The 15,035-nt window shown below is 41.6% G+C and overlaps 1 protein-coding gene across 1 annotated transcript in view; it reads left to right on the plus strand.

Moving 5' to 3' along the window:
• The window catches only part of LOC106578800 (calpain-2 catalytic subunit), a 34,862-nt gene that overhangs the window by 16,105 nt on the left and 3,722 nt on the right, over positions 1–15,035 (plus strand). Inside the window, exons 6-17 of the mRNA XM_045702300.2 lie at positions 417–500; positions 2,313–2,398; positions 2,616–2,684; positions 4,061–4,221; positions 4,738–4,907; positions 5,618–5,841; positions 10,243–10,279; positions 10,485–10,550; positions 11,789–11,846; positions 11,979–12,043; positions 12,909–12,977; positions 13,320–13,398. Coding sequence (XP_045558256.1) covers positions 417–500; positions 2,313–2,398; positions 2,616–2,684; positions 4,061–4,221; positions 4,738–4,907; positions 5,618–5,841; positions 10,243–10,279; positions 10,485–10,550; positions 11,789–11,846; positions 11,979–12,043; positions 12,909–12,977; positions 13,320–13,398 — 1,168 coding nt within the window. The remainder of the gene's footprint in view (positions 1–416; positions 501–2,312; positions 2,399–2,615; positions 2,685–4,060; positions 4,222–4,737; positions 4,908–5,617; positions 5,842–10,242; positions 10,280–10,484; positions 10,551–11,788; positions 11,847–11,978; positions 12,044–12,908; positions 12,978–13,319; positions 13,399–15,035) is intronic.

Here is a 15,035-nt window from a genome sequence, read left to right on the forward strand (position 1 = left end):
ATGATTGTGATATGTAGTTGTTGTCTTCTATAAAAAGATAAAGGAGATTGTTACATGCAGTGAAGGACATGATGTTATCTAAGAGATGGTTTTAATAGCATGATAGTGGGGGGGGGGGGGGGGGGGGGGGGTAGGTTCTTCACTGCACTGTGCCACCAAATGTAAGTCGCTCTGGATAAAAACATCTGTTATGAGACAGTCACTGTTAAATGCAGGAAACGTTTGGGGGTGGTTTCCTGGGCACAGATTAAGCCTAGTCCTAGACTAAAAAGCAAGCTGAATGAACAGTGTCCGTGGATAATTATTTTAGTGCAGGTTCTATGTGCTGTTTGGTTGTGATATTATCCGTTTTTTATCATTAGTTTTTCCATGGTGTGGTTATGATTTAGTTATGGTTTGGTTCCCTGTCTCTCCAGATCACCAGTCAAGCAGACTCAGAGGCCGTCACCTATCAGAAGCTGGTGAAAGGACATGCCTACTCTCTGACTGGGGCTATGGAGGTAACATCAGACAGACTCAGTATTTCATACAGCACGGTTCCCCAACTGGCGGGCAGAATTTGGCCCACGGTTGGTTTTATTTGGCCCCCCCAAGTTTTCAGCACAAAAAACCCCCAAAAAGATGGTAAAACACCAGGAAATCATCTCCAAGTAATTTTCATTGAAGAAATCTGCTCCCAAGTATTCAAACGCATAATAGAGAGATCATATACAAATGTGATCATATACAAAATTGATCATATACAAATGTAAGCAAGGTTTGAAATTATTCAGTTTTAGTTAAACATGATCTATTTGGGCTTCTTGCGGTCAATTAGCAGTCTACTCAACAACAACAAAAAATCGTCCAGCGGCTGAATCTAGTTGACGATCCCTGTCATACAGTATATCCACAAAGTCCAACAAAGTCCTGTTTGTGCTTTATAGCCAACTTCTATGTATGATGTATACATTATGTTGAGTGGGTCATGTGTCTATGTTGCATACAGCAGTACTGTGTGACTGACACAAGTTAATCCTATCCTATCATATTGGCAACGACCATATGAGTTGGCTATACAACACCAACAGATCCAGGCTATCAAAGTTCCTCATAGTATGTGACAGTGGTCGCCAACCGATCGATTGCGATCTACTGGTCGATGTTCAATGCATTCCGAGTTTATCACCAAACATTTCTGTAAAAAATCCAAGGATAAAAGGCTTGGGCACCTTTTTTTTAAATTTGTGTTGCGTTGTTGACCTCCGGTGCACGTGATTCAGAAGTCCTGCGCACCGGGTAAGCAAAGTGTTCCCATTTTGAACCATTTAATTTGTCTGAAAAGACAAACTCCGCCTACCCGGCGGACCAGGAGATCTGTGGGTAAATCGAGTGCGCCTACTGGGCTGGCCAATCAGATAGCTCAAATCATGTTGCCAACAGAGCTTCGACGGCCACAGCAAAGTTTGATACTAGCCTACGTAAGACTAATAACTTTTAAAACCATGACCACAGAGAAACTGTCAAAGAATACAGCAAAGAGCTGCAGTTTTTGACTGAGTTAATTTTTCTGTTTTTATTCAGCACTGTCAACCCTGTTTTTATTCAACACAAAACATAAAACGCTCTTCTCCGTAATTCCACTCGCGCTGCAGCTGCAATGAATGAGTAGCCGATTATATCGATAGCTCTGCGTTTTAATGATTATTTGCAGCTTGTCGTGTCCATTTTTTAATATTGCGGAATATTTCACATTCTCTGGTCATAGGAACAACATTTAATTTGTGCATGAGGCAGATGTGGTGCAACTCCAGTTACGCCACCAGGTGGAAGACTGTGGCCCTTCTGGTCAGTCTCACCGGAGGAAAGGAAGGCGAGAGCGAGCAGGGACGGTGAGAGGCGGACCCTCTGCTGCTCTCTCCCTCTCTCCGCTGAGACTAATGCCGTGTTCAAAACAACTGGGAACTCTGGGAATAAAACTGACATGCGACTATGAAAAATCACATTGGCATATAGCCAATATGCTGTGATAATGTATTAGACCAGGCATATAGCCAATATGCTGTGATCATGTATTAGGCCAGGCATATAGCCAATATGCTGTGATAATGTATTAGAACAGGCATATAGCCAATATGCTGTGATAGTGTATTAGAACAGGCATATAGCCAATATGCTGTGATAATGTATTAGACCAGGCATATAGCCAATATGCTGTGATAATGTATTAGACCAGGCATATAGCCAATATGCTGTTGGTGACCACTGATGTATGAGATCTGTCTGAACCCAAAGCAGGACCTAACTACTGTATGATAACCTTACTAAACCAGGTGAACTACCGTGGCCGCAAGGAGAAGCTGGTCAGAGTGCGTAACCCCTGGGGAACAGTGGAGTGGACCGGGGCCTGGAGTGACAAGTAAGAGAGAACCTCAGAGTAGTGTGTGGGTTCAATTCAAACTGGGTGGGTTCAATTCCAGTTCAGTTCATTTAGGAAGTAAACTGAGGAAAATGTTATTGGAATTTCAACTTGCTTTCTGAATTGAATCAACGCTGATGGTTACCACACACTTGTTAAAGAAACTGTGGTTTCTCTCTCTCTCTCTCTCTCTCTCTCTCTCTCTCTCTCTCTCTAGCTCGTCGGAGTGGAACAGCGTAGATTTTTCTGAGCGTGACGTTGTGAAAGCAGACGACGGAGAGTTCTGGTAAAGTGTTTTCTATAGCACTCAAAGGGCCAGCCCATAATAATATCCCAAGGATCTGTTATTTTAATTATTTATTATCTCCCTTACGGCCACTTAAGCAATAAGTTATAATCTCATTATCCTAAGTATCTGTTTGATTAAAGTTGTGTGGGTCTAAGCCAAGGTGTGCCTGGGTTTAACCGTGTGAGTCATGTCATGGCTTGTGTCTGATCAAATTACCTGTGTTGCTTTGTGTTGTGAAATATATATATATATATATATATTATTTTTTTTACAGACAGACAAATCAGGTTATTGCTTGGAGAATATTGAATTGGTAATGTCATTTCTGTTTTGTGGTGTTTTTGTGATCTGTTCCACCTGTGTTCTGTTTCACAGGATCGATTTCACAGTCTGTGTTAATACTGTATATATATATATAATATAATATAAAGGCCATTTATCTAATGTGTCCCCAGGCTATTGCGTACAGAGGCCTCAGTGGGAGTGACTAAAGAATTCTACCTTGGAATTCTGTGGTCACTTCCAACTTACTAAGTAAAGTATTTGTCATCATTTAATTTTAGCGAATCACATGACTGCAAGGTGGTGCTACAAATGGAGGCAAGACCCAACATGTATGGGGGAGGGTTAGAGGGAAGGTATTGTGGAAGATGATTGGTTGGTAGATTAAGCTGATTGAGACAGCTGGGAGTTTCTCCCTGTCTTGTCTGTTTGCTAACGAACGGCAAGTTTCAAATGAAATACCAGTGAAATGCCTACTTCCGAGCCCTTTCCCAACGTTGCAACAGTGTGTATGGGATGTGTATGCATGTTATATGTGTGTGAGCATATGTTGTGTGTGTGGTTTGACCCATTGGTCCACCAGGCTCTTCGTACATATGGGGGTGGAAGATTCTGGGAATGAGAGACTTTTATCGAAGCAACTTACATTGATGGGTACAAACACGGGAATCAAACCCACTATCCTGGCCTTACAAGTGCCATGCTTGACCAACCGAGCTTGATTTGTGTGTTAAAGAATAATAGTTTACCGACTTGGTCTTTACAGGATGTCCTGTGACTTGGTGTTGCTTCATGTCTTTACAGGATGTCCTTCTGTGACTTGGTGTTGCTTCATGTCTTTACAGGATGTCCTTCTGTGACTTGGTGTTGCTTCATGTCTTTACAGGATGTTCTTCTGTGACTTGGTGTTGCTTCATGTCTTTACAGGATGTCCTTCTCTGACTTGGTGTTGCTTCATGTCTTTACAGGATGTCCTTCTCTGACTTGGTGTTGCTTCATGTCTTTACAGGATGTCCTTCTGTGACTTGGTGTTGCTTCGTGTCTTTACAGGATGTCCTTCTCTGACTTGGTGGTGTTTCATGTCTTTACAGGATGTCGTACACAGACTTCATGAAGAATTACCATCGTCTGGAGATCTGCACTCTGACCCCTGACACCCTGAACTCAGATGATATAAAACAATGGAGTGTGACCAACTACGACGGGGCCTGGAGGAAAGGGTCGACCGCTGGAGGATGCAGGAATAATCCCCGTAAAGCACGCCCCATACACACAAACACACACACACCACAGGAGGCTGTTTACGGGAGGACAGCTCATAATAATCACTGGAATGGAGTAAATGGAATGGTATCAAACATCAGGAAACCATGTGTTTTATGAGTTCCATACCATTCCATTAATTCCATTCCAGCCATTACTATGAGCCCGTCCTCCCCAATTAAGGTGCCACCAGCCTCCTGTGACTCACACAGACAGTTTCCTCAGCCATAGAAGTGGAGTCTTTGTCAATAGTCAGGCTAAATCCATGCAGTGGAAATGACCCATGAGTATGAATAAAACACCTCCTGTTCTAACGTCTCCATCAACCCAACCCTCGTATTGACCCTGGTCAATCTCTACTGCCACAGATCCTTCCACAGATCCTTCCACAGATCCTTCCACAAATACCTCCACAGATACCTCTACACACCTCAACCATACACTACAAGTCATACTTTATAACAGTACTCTCCTTCATAATAACATTGGCAATTCCCCCCCACAGACACGTTCTGGATGAATCCCCAGTTCAAGATCAATCTGGAGGAAGAGGATGACGACCCAGGGGATAATGAGGTGGGCTGTAGCTTCGTGGTGGGACTCATCCAGAAGAACAGAAGACGGATGAGGAAAGTAGGAGAGGACATGCACACCATCGGATTCGCTATCTATGAGGTGGGGCTCGGGGGGGCATCACTATAATAATATACTGGTCCTAGATCTGTTTGTGCTCTTGCCAATCATTCAATCAAATATGTTTTATGATTCCCTGTTTACATAATCAGCAGTTGTCACAAAAGTGCGTTACAGATACCCAGCCTAAAACCCCAAAGAGAAAGCAATGCAGAGGCAGAAGTTAACTCCATTGCTATCCATGTCAAGCCATTGAGTTGGCAGGATAAACAGACCAGCACTCAGGCTTTATTAAACCCACTACTGTCAGATAAATCCATAATTGATACCAGTCCTGTTTGTTATAGGCTTATACCTGTTACTTTTATGTGATTTATACTATATTAAAGTATGACATTTAGCAGACACCTTTATCCAAAGTATCTTAGTTATGTGTGCATACATTTTAAGAATCGGCGGTACCCGGGAATCAAACTCACAATTCTGCCGTTGCAAGCACCACGCTCTACCAACTGAGCTACAGAAGATCACCATCTGGTTGTGGCTGATGTAACATTAACATTATATGATGTGGCTGATGTAACATATGTGGCTGATGTAACATTAACATTATATGATGTAGCTGATGTAACATTATATATGATGTGGCTGATTTAACATTATATGTTGTGGCTGATTTAACATATGATGTGGCTGATGTAACATTAACAGTATTTGATGTGGCTGATGTAGCATTGTGTTTCTACTCCCAGGTACCACAACAGTTCCACGGCCAGAGGGAGGTCCACCTGGATAAGAACTATTTCCTGACCCATGCCCAGAAGGCCCGCTCTGAGACCTTCATCAACCTGAGAGAGGTCAGCACCCGCTTCAAACTGCCCCCTGGAGAATACCTCATCGTCCCCTCCACCTTCGAGGCTGACCTGAACGCTGACTTCTGCCTTAGAGTGTTCTCAGAGAAACAGGCCCAATTTCAGTAAGCAGTGTGTGTGTGTGTTCAGTGGTTCTTCCTGTAAAAGTTGCGTCATACTGCAGCACACCTTGCGGGCTGCAGTAGAATTCTATGGCACGTTATTTAGGTGTCAGCCATTGTTGCCATTAATGCTAGTTAGTGCTAGTTTGACCACCAGAGGGCATCTGAGAAGCATTTGTCTTTTTGTAATATTGGCTGTACTAGAGAATTTAAAACCTTTTTTTTGTCAAGACATAGTATATGGGATTGATTTTAATTAATTTGATTAACATTATGGTATTTCTATTCCAAGAAAAACGAAACCTTCAGAGTTTCCGTTGGGAAAATATGTCGCTGTGCAACGTGACTGTTTCCACACCCTAGTTGTAGTCTAACCAATACCCAAACGGGTGAACATAAAAATCTCATTGATTTATCAAGACCAGTCCCCATGCTTGTCTCAGAGCAGCGCGAAACGGTGCTGAAATAGTTGACCACACTCAGGTAGACTATTGCTTCAAATCCTATTATAACAATTGGATGAAGGCGGGCCAGAACATAATAAGTTTATAATTTTAGCACAATTGGCATACACTACAAATGTAACATGTTTAACACATATGATTATAATCAATTCAGTGACAATACGATAATAATTGTTATCTGATTACGCTCATAAAATCACTGTCTCTATTCAGTTATTTTTGTCTTTCTCTGTGCGTTGATTGGTGGGGAAAAAACGGTCTATGCAGCCTACACTACTTCTTATAACGTCAACATTTGTTCAGAACAATTTGCTTGATAGCAAGATAAAATGTTGCTCTCAAAACGTATCAAGAAGAAGAATGTACAGAGAGAGATGCGTTCATCTCTCCATCTTTTCCCAATGCCAAGCCAGGGTGTCTTATTTGCAATGAAAATATCACTGTTTGCAAATAATTCAATCTCAGATGTAAATTATGAATCTAAGCATAGAACTTTCAGTGGTATTCCCGCCCCATATAGAGGCCCAACGCAGAAACATTGAATCGTTAACTGCAAGCTGCACATACAGCTTTTTTTGCGGACATATTCTGTAACTTAAACAGGTTAAATCTGCAGTTACAAGGAAGAGGGTAACAGTTGTGGACATGGAGGAGAAATTTGAGACCTTTACCAGGAAGCTTGAGTTGTTCGATTTGGACTTGTCATCTGGAAGGCTACTGCACTTCAGCACACTGAAGAAACAACATGCAGAGGGACCAGGCCGCAGCATTGTCACAGAGGTGATGGAAGATTTCATCAAGCAGCTGAGGAACAACTTCTCCACCAGATTTGAAGACTACAGCATGCCCAAGGATATCTTTGCGTTTGTACGTGATCCTCTCACAGTCCGCCCAGGTGGAGAATTCTCCTCCCTTGCTAAGAAAACTATACCCTCGCTGGATGAGGTCGCAATTCAAACTGAGATGATTGAATTCTGGACATTGAGCGAAATCAGGGAAGCACTCAGGAGTACTGAGTCCCTGTGTGCGTTGTGGGTGGCATGCTCAGAGGAATAGAGCACAATAACAACTTCCATTTTATGTGCTAAGAATTTGGATTGACTTACACCTGCGAGTCCTCTCCTCTCTAAAATCTACTAATTTTCACCTTATCCTCCTCTTTCTCTCTTTCCCTCCTCTTATCTGCCAGTGTCTGGTTAGACTGTAAACTCTCCTTCCAGACTCACATTAAGCATCTCCAATCCAAAATTAAATCTAGAATCGGCTTCCTATTTCACAACAAAGCCTTTTTCACTCACACTGCCAAACATACCCTCGTAAAACTGACTATCCTACCGATCTTATGCAATATAGACTCACGACAGGAAACGGCTTTCACATAAGTCAATCGAGAACTGCCTGCACATCAAAATCACATCTATCCATCAAACCCGACATCCACAAGATTGTGTCCGATAACTTTTCATTGACTATGTAACTTAGTGGCCTATATAACTGTAGTTAGTAAATACTAATATTATTGTGAGCGCTTATCCAGGGATATTTACGTCTCAAGCTGACAGTATGTTGTGTTTGCTCTGTCGTTACAAGAGCAGGATATCCCGACACAGACAGCCTTTTCTTCTTTAAATGATTGTTTTATGTAGGATGCTACATTTTTGACCAGTTGCAATTGTAAGTAGGCCTAATAAAGAAAATCCTACTTCTATTAGGCTGCTAAGCCTCATAGCCTACCACAGCCAGTTAAGTTATTTTATATAGGTCTAGGCTCCCAAGAAATAGACTCCAATTAAGCCCTATTGTTGTTTGTAAAGTCAAATTATAATGAAGATTATTGTTGAAATGAATTGCTCGACTGGTGTAGGTTTTCTCCATCTGTTGGTGTGCAACACTTGCATATCAAGTTAGCTATATTTTTTATTTAGGCACGGTGACTTCCTTCTTGGGACATTGCATTTGGGAGTATTATTTTAATTTTATTTTTTTATGAAAAAAAATGCATTATTAATTTGGGGGGTCAAATAATATTGCCGCCATTTGTTTTTAAATGTAACCTTTATTTAACTAGGCAAGTCAGTTAAGAATATTTCTTATTTACAATGACGGCCAAACCCGGTTGACACTGGGCCAATTGTGCGCCGCCCTATGGGACTCCCAATCATGGTCAGATGTGATACAGCCTGGATTCAAACCAGGGACTGTAGTGATGCCTCCTGCACTGAGATGCAGTGCCTTAGACCACTGCGCCACACGGGAGCCATGATATATATATGTATATGTAATTCCAAAAGGGTTCACACTTTTTCTACATACATACATACATACATACATACATACATACATACATACATACATACATACAGGCAAGAAAAAGTGTGAACCCTTTTGGAATTACCTGGATTTCTGTATAAATTGGTCATCAAATCTGATCTTCATCTAAGTCAAAACAATAGACAAACACAGTCTAATAACACACAAATAACACACGTTATTGTCTGTACTAGAGACATTTTTTTTTTGTAAGAACATAGTATATGGGATTGATTTTTAGAAGTGTAGCTTAGTTAATTTGATTAATATTATAGTGTTTCTATTCCAAGAAAAACTAAACCCTCAGGGTTTCCATTAGGAAAATATGGCGCTGTACAATGTGACCTTTTTTTAACTAGGCAAGTCGGTTAAGAACAAATTCTTATTTACAATGACGGCCTACACCGGCCAAACCTGGACGACGCTGGGCCAATTGTGCGCAGCCCTATGGGACACCCAATCACAGCCGGTTGTGATACAGCCAACCTAACTAAGAAAGAATAAAAACCTTGGTGTTACAACAGTTTTAATAAGTAATATGCTACAGTCCAGTTACAACTTGTTCTGATCAAGTAGAAACAAAAAAAGAAGTCTGTTTTTTTTCGTGTGTGCGTGCAGGACAGAGGAATAGCAATTCTTACACTATTGTTCAGGAGGAACGGAAAATTGCGAGTCAATTCATAAACCATGTGCCATCAAATCTCTTCCCAACTATTTTGTAATCTATACAGCTCTCCACCAATAATTACATTTAGAGGATTGGAGGATTCTAAATTAATATCTAAGGGGAATTTTTCGTTTGGGAAAATTTGTGAAATGACTTGCGCAAGAGACAGTGGTAATATTTTTCCTTTTAGAGAGTATAATACATGATTTCCAGGTCAGGATAACCAAAACATTTCTTTATTAAAGACTATCAGAAAGAATGTTGGTACTTATTTTGATCCAAAGCCATGAATGAGTGAGTCACTCAGCTTTATGTAGGTGCTGAGGCTATATGACTGAGTCACTCAGTTTTATGTAGGTGCCAAGGCTATATGACTGAGTCACTCAGCTTTATGTAGGTGCCTGAGGCTATATGACGGCGCCATCAACTTGATTATTTAGCAGACATCACTTGCATATATTCAGTAAACACATATCTTAAGAATATCATTGAATATAACTGAACATTTTCATTTCTCTTAGAATAAAAACCTTAGTGTAACAACAGTTTTAGTAAGTAATACTGACGAGAAGTAACGTGTGTTTTCCCGTGTGTGCACGTGCAGGACAGAGGAAGACCAGTTATTCCACTATTGAATTTAGAACAATCACCTTCTTCATCCTCATCATTCTGTTAATTGAAATTACATTTTGAAGTCCGTGCACAATTATCAGTTTCTATTTGGTTTATGTCGCCCATTCATTCATTGTCAGTTAGACACAGTAGCGCCTCTGGACCCAAAAGCATAATCAGTGCTCTAACTCCCCCTTGTGGTGGTCTAAAGCAATGAAGCAGTGACGCAGGGTACCGTACTAAACCACATATTACCTCTAAATCCCGCAGCATAATCAAAACATTTAGTTGAGCAACAATTGTATGTGTGTACATATGTGTTTGTAATGTGTTTATTTCTCTGTTCCTCAGCCACTGTGAAGACCGCGTAGAGGCTAAACTAGACAATGTAAGGAACCAAATCACACTATCCTATCACTACCATACCCTGTGACTTATCCTATCACTACCATACCCTGTGACTTATCCTATCACTACCATACCCTGTGACTTATCCTATCACTACCATACCCTGTGACTTATCCTATCACTACCATACCCTACCCTGTGACTTATCAATGTGCTAAATATGTTTTTCACTCCTATTTCCCCAGGACACTGTGTCTGAAGCGGAGGTTGATGCAGGGTTCAGAGGTCTGTTCACAAAGCTAGCTGGAAAAGTAAGTTTTACTAACCGTTATCACTGAGGGGAAAAGGCTTCAGTAGTGAGTATGTCACGTGGGGTGTTTACACACACCTCATTTCTGTAGCCGTACTATTGCCACCTTTTAAATACAGGACGGGAGGTCCTCAGGACTAAAGTAAAACAGTTTCTTAAAGGGGTGGAGCATGGGAATAAAATACAGATATCATCAACGGTTTATTTTCCCGGCTGACTTACATAATTCACAACAACAATATTTTGTCTTCGGGCTCCAGGTACTTAAATCCCCAGCAGCTCTCGTACATATCCTTATCACAGGACCGATTTTGAAAACATTGGAAACAGATCAACAATTCAATACGTCTAACAAATGTAACTCATTTACAGAGGTATTGCGCAACACTCGTTTTTTTTATTTTTATAGAAGGGCGTGACCAGGGAGAAGTGGAGCGGGTCAATAACACTCACACCACAAAAACAACATACTGTACTTTACAATCACAAAGCTGCTTCTCTCACCGTTCTTGTTCTCCCTGTGCACGCCAACCTACACACAGTAATGGGAATCTGCTGAACAGTAGCAAACAGACAGGTTAAATACAGAAAGCCACACCCTTAATTACAATCAACTACACCTGGCAACGAGAAAGAAGCTCTGTGTTCACAACTCAACAGTTCCACCCTGTGACATGTACCTCGTCACGGAGTGACGTTTCACTGCGGCCATGTGGGTCTTACTGGGGAACGGATGGAAAAATTCCTAAAAAAATCTACCGTTGATGGCCATTCAAATTAGCCCCAAGGTTGCCTTGTTAAATCTTGTTTATTTTCATAAACTAAACACCATGACTGTTTTCACATTAGCTTGGATTTTTTGGTTGTTGAAATGTCCAATACAACATACTTTGGCGATATCGTTATCAACTTACTGCCTACCCCTTAAAAATATTGAAGTTTGTGTGTGGGGTTAGCTATTACCATGCTAACACTCATTAAGACAGGTTGAATAGCTAGCCATCGCTAGCATTCACTGGTTGAAGTAACATTTCAGGGTAATGCAATTGACTGTTGACTATGACATGAATATATATCATTCATGACATTTTGTTTTGAATTCAAGCTTGGCTTAACTGCTTTCAATGGGGAAAGATTGCTTCCATACCCCGCTTCTGTTATTTTGTTGAAAACGTCACTTTTCCCGTGTGGGGAAACCTACATAGAGTTGTAATTTTTGTGACTGTCACTTGTTTTTAGGACATGGAGATTTCAGCAGCTGAGCTCCAGTCTATTCTCAACAAAATCGTTGCTAAACGTGAGTGAAGGGCTTTCTGCTTTCTTTCCAGTCATGATTCGTATTTGTACCGTACATACTGTTAAGAGCACTTGTTTTATGTGGAGTGGAAGTCTGCAGAAGTCCTAACTCTTTGTGATATCTCCTCTACAGGAACGGACATAAAGACGGACGGCTTCAGCCTAGAAACAGCCAGAGTCATGGTCAACCTCATGGACGTATCCTTTACATGCCTTCACAGCGTCACTACATTCAGACCTGGGTTTAAATACTATTTACAATGTCTCAGTTACTTTCACAAAGTTAGTTTTCAGATATATTTTATTTGAAAAGACAAGTAGTTTAATATTTGAATGTATTTGGAAATACAGCAACTCAAACACACTCCTATGCATTTAACCCAGGTATTTCAAAATGGTATGTGAAAAAAGTTTCAGAAAATAATTGTAAATACAATTTGGTCGACTATTTGGTTTTTAGAAATAATGGTTAAAATACTTAAATAAAATGACTTGTTTTGGGCTGTGTTTTCTGAAAATACACCAACAAAAAAAAGTATTTTTAAGTACCAGATTCTCACAATACACATGTATTTGAACCCAGGTATGACTACATCACAATGATTATTATTTATTTTTTATTTTTTTTATAGTCATTTTAGCAGACGCTCTTATCCAGAGCGACTTATAGTAGTGAATGCATACATTTCATACATTATTATTATTTTAAAAAAAAAATTTTTTCTGTGCTGGCCCCCCGTGGGAATCGAACCCACAACCCTGGCGTTGCAAACACCATGCTCTACCAACTGAGCTACAGGGAAGGCTGATTATATACTGTGTCTATACAAAGAATGGTATTCTAGAATGGTATTCTACATCTAGAATAGTATTCTAGCTTGAGATCTGCACATTGTGCATAACTTGACACAAGTCTCCCATTGACCTCAATGAGTGACTTGAGCACACTCATCTCAACACTAAATCAGGACCAAAGTGACTAATGAAAGTATTTAGTTTGAAATGCTCTGGTTTCTTGGGCTTGCTGTGTCCGGATACTTGTTGAGCCTTAACTGTCCTACAGGACAACGGTAACGGACAACTGGGGCTGGGAGAATTTGCGACACTGTGGAAGAAGATCCAGAAATACTTGGTGAGGTTCTAGTGTTTGTGTTACTGCTGTGGTAGCTCTGGCCCTTGGCGTTACGTACAACTTCAGCATCAGCAAGCTGCACGTAACCCCTTGGACCAGAGTATGCAGTATTAATGCAGTATTATTTCTGTTGTCTAAGACCGGACAGCCTATATACGAGTGTTTTACTTTACAGAGTGTTTTACGGTGTAGTGTGTGTTTTACGGTGTAGTGTGTGTTTTTCAGTGTTCGTGGTGTGACTTTCAGTGTAGTGTGTGTTTTGCAGTGTTCAGTACAGTGTGTATTTTACACAGTGCAATCTCATTTTAACCCTTCCTTATTCCCATCCCTCCCTCCCTCTAGTCCATTTATAAGAAAAATGACATGGATAACTCTGGCACCATGAGTACTCCAGAAATGAGGATGGCCTTGAAGGATGCAGGTTTGTGGACATAAAATAACATAATTTACTGGTTAATCTATGGAAGTATTCCCAATCTGCCATCGGGGGTACGCCAAATAAAAATGTGATTCACATAAAAAATGTATAATAATAATAATAATAATAATAATAATACAAATAAAAAAAATATATATATATATACTGCTCAAAAAAATAAAGGGAACACTTAAACAACACAATGTAACTCTAAGTCAATCACACTTCTGTGAAATCAAACTGGGCACTTAGGAAGCAACACTGATTGACAATAAATTTCACATGCTGTTGTGCCATTGGAATAGACAATAGGTGGAAATTATAGGCAATTAGCAAGACACCCGCAATAAAGGAGTGGTTCTGCAGGTGGGGACCACAGACCACTTCTCAGTTCCTAAGCTTCCTGGCTGATGTTTTGGTCACTTTTGAATGCTGGCGGTGCTTTCACTCTAGTGGTAGCATGAGACGGAGTCTACAACCCACACAAGTGGCTCAGGCAGTGCAGCTCATCCAGGATGGCACATCAATGCGAGCTGTGGCAAGAAGGTTTGCTGTGTCTGTCAGCGTAGTGTCCAGAGCATGGAGGCGCTACCAGGAGACAGGCCAGTACATCAGGAGATGTGGAGGAGGCCGTAGGAGGGCAACAACCCAGCAGCAGGACCGCTACCTCCGCCTTTGTGCAAGGAGGAGCAGGAGAAGCACTGCCAGAGCCCTGCAAAATGACCTCCAGCAGGCCACAAATGTGCATGTGTCTGCTCAAACGGTCAGAAACAGACTCCATGAGGGTGGTATGAGGGCCCGACGTCCACATGTGGGGGTTGTGCTTACAGCCCAACATCGTGCAGGGCGTTTGGCATTTGCCAGAGAACACCAAGATTGGCAAATTCGCCACTGGCGCCCTGTGCACTTCACAGATGAAAGCAGGTTCACACTGAGCACGTGACAGACGTGACAGAGTCTGGAGATGCCGTGGAGAACGTTCTGCTGCCTGCAACATCCTCCAGCATGACCGGTTTGGCGGTGGGTCAGTCATGGTGTGGGGTGGCATTTCTTTGGGGGGCCGCACAGCCCTCCATGTGCTCGCCAGAGGTAGCCTGACTGCCATTAGGTAGCGAGATGAGATCCTCAGACCCCTTGTGAGACCATATGCTGGTGCAGTTGGCCCTGGGTTCCTCCTAATGCAAGACAATGCTAGACCTCATGTGGCTGGAGTGTGTCAGCAGTTCCTGCAAGAGGAAGGCATTGATGCTATGGACTGGCCCGCCCGTTCCCCAGACCTGAATCCAATTGAGCACATCTGGGACATCATGTCTCGCTCCATCCACCAACGCCACATTGCACCACAGACTGTCCAGGAGTTGGCGGATGCTTTAGTCCAGGTCTGGGAGGAGATCCCTCAGGAGACCATCCGCCACCTCATCAGGAGCATGCCCAGGCGTTGTAGGGAGGTCATACAGGCACGTGGAGGCCACACACACTACTGAGCCTCATTTTGACTTGTTTTAAGGACATTACATCAAAGTTGGATCAGCCTGTAGTGTGGTTTTCCACTTTCATTTTGAGTGTGACTCCAAATCCAGACCTCCATGGGTTGATAAATTGGATTTCCATTGATTATTTTTGTGTGATTTTGTTGTCAG

The sequence above is a fragment of the Salmo salar genome, chromosome 19 (assembly GCF_965601325.2).
Source record: "Salmo salar chromosome 19, fSalSal1, whole genome shotgun sequence".
Taxonomy (NCBI): domain Eukaryota; kingdom Metazoa; phylum Chordata; class Actinopteri; order Salmoniformes; family Salmonidae; genus Salmo; species Salmo salar.